Genomic DNA, 10,149 nt, shown 5'->3' with positions numbered 1-10,149 from the left:
CTCCTCCAGTGTGGCTGGAATCTCACTAGTGGCCAAAGCGTCCTTCACATGGTCAGCCAGTCCCCTCCAAAATACAGGGATGAGGACTTTGTCTGGCCACTCCAGCTCAGATGCTAAAGTCCGGAAGTGGATGGCAAAATGGCTGACCATGGACGTGCCCTGTGTCAGTGCCAGCAGTTGGAGCGCTGTATCATGGATGACTTGAGGTCCCAAAAAGACCTGTTTCAGAGTGCTCAGGAACCGCAGAGCACTCTGCACAACATGATCGTTGCACTCCCACAGTGGCGTAGACCACTCCAATGCCCTGTCTGACAGGAAGGATATTATAAATCCCACTTTAGCCCGCTCTGTAGGAAAACGTGCAGCCACACTGGCTCACGAATCCCCTACACGACTTGCTGTCGCCAGAGAACTTATCTGGCAGCAGGAGGCGGGATAAGGTCGGAACAGGGGTGGAAGATATATGGTGAGTTTGCAGCCCGGGGTCGTGCAGAGATAACACCTGCTGCTTGGTAATGGCGGACAGTATATGGCAGTATAATGAGAACACACACGGGTTAACTTCACCCGGTATGTACGGAGATGAACCGTTTCGCGTCACAGGGCCACAATACTGCAGAATGAACGCTAGGGTTTGGTCACAGAACTCTTCCCCAAGGACACGGGGTTAGCGTCCCTCTAGACCCACTAGTGCTCGGTGCCGCAACTGTGCTGCCAGGGACAAAACTAAATATCTAGCGCATTGAGTGCGTGCAGCGCCGCTCTGGCGGACGCTGCTAACTATGGACCGGTAAGCACACTAGCTGCGCATGGCGCCGCACTGGCGGACACTGCTGAATTGACGCAGTATGATCGTGCCACAAACTGGCGCTATTCAGCTCCAAGCATCCAACCACATACAAGGTAGGGGGATGATTAGGAGCTTTCACCAGATAACATACACACATACAAACACACAATTTCAGTTTATACCAGCGCATGACCGAGTGGCCATGCAAACCTTTTATAGTTGCAGTCTTCCGGGACCTTGCCAGTGGTCCAATCAGAGCCGCTTGAGGACCTGAGTATGTGACCTCCGACCTCCAATGAGAGGTTGTCCCACGGGCATGCTCAGTAGGCAAAAAGTAGGACTGGAGCGTCTGCTCGTCCTGATTAATGGTGGTTACAATAGCTGGACCTGGGACGGCAGCAGTAACCAGAGGCACAGCATCAGCCTGAGCAAGACGCTGGGACCGACGTCTCTGCTGAGCAGAATCCACTGTAGCTGGGGAAAAATGAGAGACCGCAGAGGACATGGTGTGAGATTCCCCCTGTGCAGCGGTGGGAACTCGACACCTAACAAACAGCCGACTCCTTCTGCTCAGGCAATGTTCCCCAACTCTGAGGACTGTTATTTCCAGCAGGACAGTGCGCCATGACACACAGCTAGGTCACTCAAGGTGTGGATGAAGGACCAGCACACCAAATCCCTGTCATGGCCGCCCAATCTCCAGACCTGAACCCAACTGAAAACCTCTGGAATGTAATCAGGAGGATAATGGATAGTCACAAGCCACAAACACAGAAGAACGGCTGACATTATTGTGCCAGGAGCGGTGTGAGAGACTGGTGGAAAGCTGCCAAGACGCAGGAAAGCTGAGATTAACAATCATGGTTATTCCACACCATATTGATTTCTGAACTCTTCCTGAGGTAAAACATTAGTATTGTGGTTTCTAAATGATTATGAACTTGTTTTCTTTGCATCATTTGACATGTGTCCGTCACCTCCACTATCACTGTCCATCACCCACACAGACACCACACTGACAAGGACACCGCCCATAGTCAGCTCTCACACTGCTGAGGTAAACCGAAAGGCGGACTCTGGTTGGTTGCCATGGCTAATGCAAGTTGAGCTCTGGTAACTAGGGTAAGTGAAAGCTAAGCTCTGATTGGTTGCTGTTAAATGACAGCCGAGCGCTGATTGGTTGTTTTGTTAAATAATTGCTGTTCTCCGATTGGCTGCGTTGGTATATGTAAGCTAAGCGCTGATTGGCTTTAAGGCGAATGACTGAGAGCTCAGCGCTGATTGGTCGCTCAGACGCGACGTCTTTATGTCAGGCCCGGTCCTCCTGCAATCACGACATAGACAGAGAGCGCTGAGGCGACTATTCCACCAGGGAACGTTGTACGTCACTGTCAGGGGGGGACGTTGTAAGTATTAACGCGCCTCTTTCGTTACGCATGCGCACTACCACACGGAACGCCGGTGATTTAGCGCATGCGCAAAGCACGGGGGTTTTCGGACCGGAAGTTGATTTCCCCGAACCGGAAACCGACAGTGGAATCGGTCAGGAGCAGCTGAAGACGGAGTGGGGCCATGGCTGAGGAGGAGATCAGAGACCCGGTGAGAGCCACGTACGGGAGCGCCCGAGTGTGAGGGCAGGCGGACTCTGGCCCGGCCTACATAGCTGAGACTGCGGGCTGCGCTGGGGCTTGTGGTCCCCCGGCGGGAGGAGGAGCGGAGGAACTGGCCACGCCCCCGCCGGTATTATCTGTTATTACATCATCCCCAGGGGTGACGTCAGAGTGAACATGGATGAGGTCATAGCGACGAGTCGTAATGTCACCTCCCCCATCACAGGTCTGCTCCACCCCCGCGACCTGTGATGGGGGAGGGGGACCTGAGGGGGCGCCCCCCGTGCCCTGCGACTATCCTGAGGTGATTCCCCCCCCCCCTGTACCCTGCGACTATCCTCCTGAGGTGATTCCCCCCCCCCTGTACCCTGCGACTATCCTCCTGAAGTGATCCCCCCCCCCTCTGTACCCTGCGACTATCCTCCTGAAGTGATCCCCCCCCCCTGTACCCTGCGACTATCCTCCTGAAGTGATCCCCCCCCCCTCTGTACCCTGCGACTATCCTCCTGAAGTGATCCCCCCCCCCTGTACCCTGCGACTATCCTCCTGAAGTGATCCCCCCCCCCTGTACCCTGCGACTATCCTCCTGAAGTGATCCCCCCCCCCTCTGTACCCTGCGACTATCCTCCTGAAGTGATCCCCCCCCCCTGTACCCTGCGACTATCCTCCTGAAGTGATCCCCCCCCCCTCTGTACCCTGCGACTATCCTCCTGAAGTGATCCCCCCCCCCTGTACCCTGCGACTATCCTCCTGAAGTGATCCCCCCCCCTCTGTACCCTGCGACTATCCTCCTGAAGTGATCCCCCCCCCCTGTACCCTGCGACTATCCTCCTGAAGTGATCCCCCCCCCCTCTGTACCCTGCGACTATCCTCCTGAAGTGATCCCCCCCCCCCTGTACCCTGCGACTATCCTCCTGAGGTGATTCCCCCCCCCCCTGTACCCTGCGACTATCCTCCTGAGGTGATTCCCCCCCCCCTGTACCCTGCGACTATCCTCCTGAAGTGATCCCCCCCCCCTCTGTACCCTGCGACTATCCTCCTGAAGTGATCCCCCCCCCCTGTACCCTGCGACTATCCTCCTGAAGTGATCCCCCCCCCCTCTGTACCCTGCGACTATCCTCCTGAAGTGATCCCCCCCCCCTGTACCCTGCGACTATCCTCCTGAAGTGATCCCCCCCCCCTGTACCCTGCGACTATCCTCCTGAAGTGATCCCTCCCCCCTCTGTACCCTGCGACTATCCTCCTGAAGTGATCCCCCCCCCCTGTACCCTGCGACTATCCTCCTGAAGTGATCCCCCCCCCCTCTGTACCCTGCGACTATCCTCCTGAAGTGATCCCCCCCCCCTGTACCCTGCGACTATCCTCCTGAAGTGATCCCCCCCCCCTCTGTACCCTGCGACTATCCTCCTGAAGTGATCCCCCCCCCCTGTACCCTGCGACTATCCTCCTGAAGTGATCCCCCCCCCCTGTACCCTGCGACTATCCTCCTGAAGTGATCCCCCCCCCCTGTACCCTGCGACTATCCTCCTGAAGTGATCCCCCCCCCCTCTGTACCCTGCGACTATCCTCCTGAAGTGACCCCCCCCCCTGTACCCTGCGACTATCCTCCTGAAGTGATCCCCCCCCCTGTACCCTGCGACTATCCTCCTGAAGTGATCCCCCCCCCCTCTGTACCCTGCGACTATCCTCCTGAAGTGATTCCCCCCCCCCTCTGTACCCTGCGACTATCCTCCTGAAGTGATCCCCCCCCCCTGTACCCTGCGACTATCCTCCTGAAGTGATCCCCCCCCCCTGTACCCTGCGACTATCCTCTTGAAGTGATCCCCCCCCCCTGTACCCTGCGACTATCCTCCTGAAGTGATTCCCCCCCCCCTGTACCCTGCGACTATCCTCCTGAAGTGATTCCCCCCCCCCTGTACCCTGCGACTATCCTCCTGAAGTGATCCCCCCCCCTCTGTACCCTGCGACTATCCTCCTGAAGTGATCCCCCCCCCCTGTACCCTGCGACTATCCTCCTGAAGTGATCCCCCCCCCCCTCTGTACCCTGCGACTATCCTCCTGAAGTGATTCCCCCCCCCTCTGTACCCTGCGACTATCCTCCTGAAGTGATCCCCCCCCCCCTGTACCCTGCGACTATCCTCCTGAGGTGATTCCCCCCCCCCTGTACCCTGCGACTATCCTCCTGAGGTGATTCCCCCCCCCCCCTGTACCCTGCGACTATCCTCCTGAGGTGATCCCCCCCCCCCACCCTGTAGCCTGCGACTATCCTCCTGAGGTGATCCCCCCCCCCCCCTGTACCCTGCGACTATCCTCCTGAGGTGATCCCCCCCCCCCCCTGTACCCTGCGACTATCCTCCTGAGGTGATCCCCCCCCCTGTACTCTGCGACTATCCTCCTGAAGTGATCCCCCCCCCACCCTGTACCCTGCGACTATCCTCCTGAGGTGATCCCCCCCCCTGTACCCTGCGACTATCCTCCTGAGGTGATCCCCCCCTGTACCCTGCGACTATCCTCCTGAGGTGATCCTCCCCTGTACCCTGCGACTATCCTCCTGAGGTGATCCCCCCCCTGTACCCTGCGACTATCCTCCTGAGGTGATCCCCCCCCCTGTACCCTGCGACTATCCTCCTGAGGTGATCCCCCCCCCCCCCTGTACCCTGCGACTATCCTCCTGAGGTGATCCCCCCCCCTCTGTACCCTGCGACTATCCTCCTGAGGTGATCCCCCCCCCTGTACCCTGCGACTATCCTCCTGAGGTGATCCCCCCCCCTCTGTACCCTGCGACTATCCTCCTGAGGTGATCCCCCCCCCTGTACCCTGCGACTATCCTCCTGAGGTGATCCCCCCCCCCCCTGTACCCTGCGACTATCCTCCTGAGGTGATCCCCCCCCCCCCCCTGTACCCTGCGACTATCCTCCTGAGGTGATCCCCCCCCCCCTCTGTACCCTGCGACTATCCTCCTGAGGTGATCCCCCCCCCTCTGTACCCTGCGACTATCCTCCTGAGGTGATCCCCCCCCCTGTACCCTGCGACTATCCTCCTGAGGTGATCCCCCCCCCCTGTACCCTGCGACTATCCTCCTGAGGTGATCCCCCCCCCCCTGTACCCTGCGACTATCCTCCTGAGGTGATCCCCCCCCCTCTGTACCCTGCGACTATCCTCCTGAGGTGATCCCCCCCCCCCCTGTACCCTGCGACTATACGAGTACTAAGAGAACTAAGTAATGTAATAGATAAACCATTATTTCTTATTTTTAGTGACTCTATAGCGACTGGGTCTGTTCCGCAGGACTGGCGCATAGCAAATGTGGTGCCAATATTCAAAAAGGGCTCTAAAAGTGAACCTGGAAATTATAGGCCAGTAAGTCTAACCTCTATTGTTGGTAAAATATTTGAAGGGTTTCTGAGGGATGTTATTCTGGATTATCTCAATGAGAATAACTGTTTAACTCCATATCAGCATGGGTTTATGAGAAATCGCTCCTGTCAAACCAATCTAATCAGTTTTTATGAAGAGGTAAGCTATAGACTGGACCACGGTGAGTCATTGGACGTGGTATATCTCGATTTTTCCAAAGCGTTTGATACCGTGCCGCACAAGAGGTTGGTACACAAAATGAGAATGCTTGGTCTGGGGGAAAATGTGTGTGAATGGGTTAGTAACTGGCTTAGTGATAGAAAGCAGAGGGTGGTTATAAATGGTATAGTCTCTAACTGGGTCGCTGTGACCAGTGGGGTACCGCAGGGGTCGGTATTGGGACCTGTTCTCTTCAACATATTCATTAATGATCTGGTAGAAGGTTTACACAGTAAAATATCGATATTTGCAGATGATACAAAACTATGTAAAGCAGTTAATACAAGAGAAGATAGTATTCTGCTACAGATGGATCTGGATAAGTTGGAAACTTGGGCTGAAAGGTGGCAGATGAGGTTTAACAATGATAAATGTAAGGTTATACACATGGGAAGAGGGAATCAATATCACCATTACACACTGAACGGGAAACCACTGGGTAAATCTGACAGGGAGAAGGACTTGGGGATCCTAGTTAATGATAAACTTACCTGGAGCAGCCAGTGCCAGGCAGCAGCTGCCAAGGCAAACAGGATCATGGGGTGCATTAAAAGAGGTCTGGATACACATGATGAGAGCATTATACTGCCTCTGTACAAATCCCTAGTTAGACCGCACATGGAGTACTGTGTCCAGTTTTGGGCACCGGTGCTCAGGAAGGATATAATGGAACTAGAGAGAGTACAAAGGAGGGCAACAAAATTAATAAAGGGGATGGGAGAACTACAATACCCAGATAGATTAGCGAAATTAGGATTATTTAGTCTAGAAAAAAGACAACTGAGGGGCGATCTAATAACCATGTATAAGTATATAAGGGGACAATACAAATATCTCGCTGAGGATCTGTTTATACCAAGGAAGGCGACGGGCACAAGGGGGCATTCTTTGCGTCTCGAGGAGAGAAGGTTTTTCCACCAACATAGAAGAGGATTCTTTACTGTTAGGGCAGTGAGAATCTGGAATTGCTTGCCTGAGGAGGTGGTGATGGCGAACTCAGTCGAGGGGTTCAAGAGAGGCCTGGATGTCTTCCTGGAGCAGAACAATATTGTATCATACAATTATTAGGTTCTGTAGAAGGTCGTAGATCTGGGGATTTATTATGATGGAATATAGGCTGAACTGGATGGACAAATGTCTTTTTTCGGCCTTACTAACTATGTTACTATCCTCCTGAGGTGATCCCCCCCTGTACCCTGCGACTATCCTCCTGAGGTGATCCCCCCCCTGTACCCTGCGACTATCCTCCTGAGGTGATCCCCCCCCCCCCTGTACCCTGCGACTATCCTCCTGAGGTGATCCCCCCCCCCCCCTGTACCCTGCGACTATCCTCCTGAGGTGATCCCCCCCCCCCTGTACCCTGCGACTATCCTCCTGAGGTGATCCCCCCCCCTGTACCCTGCGACTATCCTCCTGAGGTGATCCCCCCCCTGTACCCTGCGACTATCCTCCTGAGGTGATCCCCCCCCCCCCTTGTACCCTGCGACTATCCTCCTGGGGTGATCCCCCCCCCCCTGTACCCTGCGACTATCCTCCTTGGGTGATCCCCCCCCCTGTACCCTGCGACTATCCTCCTGAGGTGATCCCCCCCCCCCCTGTACCCTGCGACTATCCTCCTGAGGTGATCCCCTGTACCCTGCGACTATCCTCCTGAGGTGATCCCCCCCCCCCCCCGTGCCCTGCGACTATCCTCCTGAGGTGATCCCCCCCCCCCTGTACCCTGCGACTATCCTCCTGAGGTGATCCCCCCCCCCTGTACCCTGCGACTATCCTCCTGAGGTGATCCCCCCCCCCCTGTACCCTGCGACTATCCTCCTGAGGTGATCCCCCCCCCTGTACCCTGCGACTATCCTCCTGAGGTGATTCCCCCCCCCTGTACCCTGCGACTATCCTCCTGAGGTGATCCCCCTGTACCCTGCGACTATCCTCCTGAGGTGATCCCCCCCTGTACCCTGCGACTATCCTCCTGAGGTGATCCCCCCCCCCTGTACCCTGCGACTATCCTCCTGAGGTGATCCCCCCCCCCTCTGTACCCTGCGACTTTCCTCCTGAGGTGATCCCCCCCCCCCCCTCTGTACCCTGCGACTATCCTCCTGAGGTGATCCCCCCCCCCCCTGTACCCTGCGACTATCCTCCTGAGGTGATCCCCCCCCTGTACCCTGCGACTATCCTCCTGAGGTGATCCCCCCCCCCCTGTACCCTGCGACTATCCTCCTGAGGTAATCCCCCCACCCTGTTCCCTGCGACTATCCTCCTGAGGTGATCCCCCCCCTGTACTCTGCGACTATCCTCCTGAGGTCATCCCCCCCCCCTGTACCCTGCGACTATCCTCCTGAGGTGATCCCCCCCCCCCCCCCTGTACCCTGCGACTATCCTCCTGAGGTGATCCCCCCCCCCCGTACCCTGCGACTATCCTCCTGAGGTGATCCCCCCCCCCCTGTACCCTGCGACTATCCTCCTGAGGTGATCCCCCCCCCCCTGTACCCTGCGACTATCCTCCTGAGGTGATTCCCCCCCTGTACCCTGCGACTATCCTCCTGAGGTGATCCCCCCCCTGTACCCTGCGACTATCCTCCTGAGGTGATCCCCCCCTGTACCCTGCGACTATCCTCCTGAGGTGATCCCCCCCCCTGTACCCTGCGACTATCCTCCTGAGGTGATCCCCCCCCCCCCTGTACCCTGCGACTATCCTCCTGAGGTGATTCCCCCCCTGTACCCTGCGACTATCCTCCTGAGGTGATCCCCCCCCTGTACCCTGCGACTATCCTCCTGAGGTGATCCCCCCCCTGTACCCTGCGACTATCCTCCTGAGGTGATCCCCCTCCCTGTACCCTGCGACTATCCTCCTGAGGTGATCCCCCCCCCCTGTACCCTGCGACTATCCTCCTGAGGTGATCCCCCCCCCCTGTACCCTGCGACTATCCTCCTGAGGTGATTCCCCCCCTGTACCCTGCGACTATCCTCCTGAGGTGATCCCCCCCCTGTACCCTGCGACTATCCTCCTGAGGTGATCCCCCCCTGTACCCTGCGACTATCCTCCTGAGGTGATCCCCCCCCCCTGTACCCTGCGACTATCCTCCTGAGGTGATCCCCCCCTGTACCCTGCGACTATCCTCCTGAGGTGATCCCCCCCCCCTGTACCCTGCGACCATCCTCCTGAGGTGATCCCCCCCCTGTACCCTGCGACTATCCTCCTGAGGTGATTCCCCCCCCCCCCTGTACCCTGCGACTATCCTCCTGAGGTGATCCCCCCCCTGTAACCTGCGACTATCCTCCTGAGGTGATTCCCCCCCCCCTGTACCCTGCGACTATCCTCCTGAGGTGATCCCCCCTGTAACCTGCGACTATCCTCCTGAGGTGATTCCCCCCCCCCTCTGTACCCTGCGACTATCCTCCTGAGGTGATCCCCCCCCCTCTGTACCCTGCGACTATCCTCCTGAGGTGATCCCCCCCCCCTGTACCCTGCGACTATCCTCCTGAGGTGATCCCCCCCCCTGTACCCTGCGACTATCCTCCTGAGGTGATTCCCCCCCCCCCCCCCTGTACCCTGCGACTATCCTCCTGAGGTGATCTCCCCCCCCACCCTGTACCCTGCGACTATCCTCCTGAGGTGATCCCCCCCCCCCTCTGTACTGTGCGACTATCCTCCAGGGGTGATCTCCCCCCCCCCCCCCACCCTGTACCCTGCGACTATCCTCCTGAGGTGATCCCCCCCCCCCCCCTGTACCCTGCGACTATCCTCCTGAGGTGATCCCCCCCCCCCCCCCCCGTGCCCTGCGACTATCCTCCTGAGGTGATCCCCCACCCTGTACCCTAGAAATAGGAAAAACCCAATGTGGCTAAACAAAGAAGTAAGACAGGCAATTAACAGTAAAAAGAAAGCATTTGCACTACTAAAGCAGGATGGCACCATTGAAGCTCTAAAAAACTATAGGGAGAAAAATACTTTATCTAAAAAACTAATTAAAGCTGCCAAAAAGGAAACAGAGAAGCACATTGCTAAGGAGAGTAAAACTAATCCCAAACTGTTCTTCAACTATATCAATAGTAAAAGAATAAAAACTGAAAATGTAGGCCCCTTAAAAAATAGTGAGGAAAGAATGGTTGTAGATGACGAGGAAAAAGCTAACATATTAAACACCTTCTTCTCCACGGTATTCACGGTGGAAAATG

General features: G+C 56.7%; 1 protein-coding gene across 3 annotated transcripts in view; it reads left to right on the top strand.

The window, feature by feature from the left end:
• The first annotated feature begins 2,292 nt into the window (after positions 1-2,292).
• LOC138638871 (zinc finger protein 324B-like) overlaps positions 2,293-10,149 on the top strand; it is a 41,578-nt gene continuing 33,721 nt past the window's right edge. For 2 of the 3 annotated variants that reach the window (XM_069728573.1, XM_069728575.1), the window contains exon 1: positions 2,293-2,389. In XM_069728573.1, coding sequence (XP_069584674.1) covers positions 2,363-2,389 — 27 coding nt within the window. In that variant the 5' untranslated portion in view covers positions 2,293-2,362. The other variant, XM_069728574.1, reaches the window with a different exon arrangement.

This window comes from Ranitomeya imitator, chromosome 5 (assembly GCF_032444005.1).
Source record: "Ranitomeya imitator isolate aRanImi1 chromosome 5, aRanImi1.pri, whole genome shotgun sequence".
Taxonomy (NCBI): Eukaryota; Metazoa; Chordata; class Amphibia; order Anura; family Dendrobatidae; genus Ranitomeya; species Ranitomeya imitator.
Note: the sequence above shows the minus strand (reverse complement) of the source record. Positions and strands in the feature narration are given on the sequence as shown.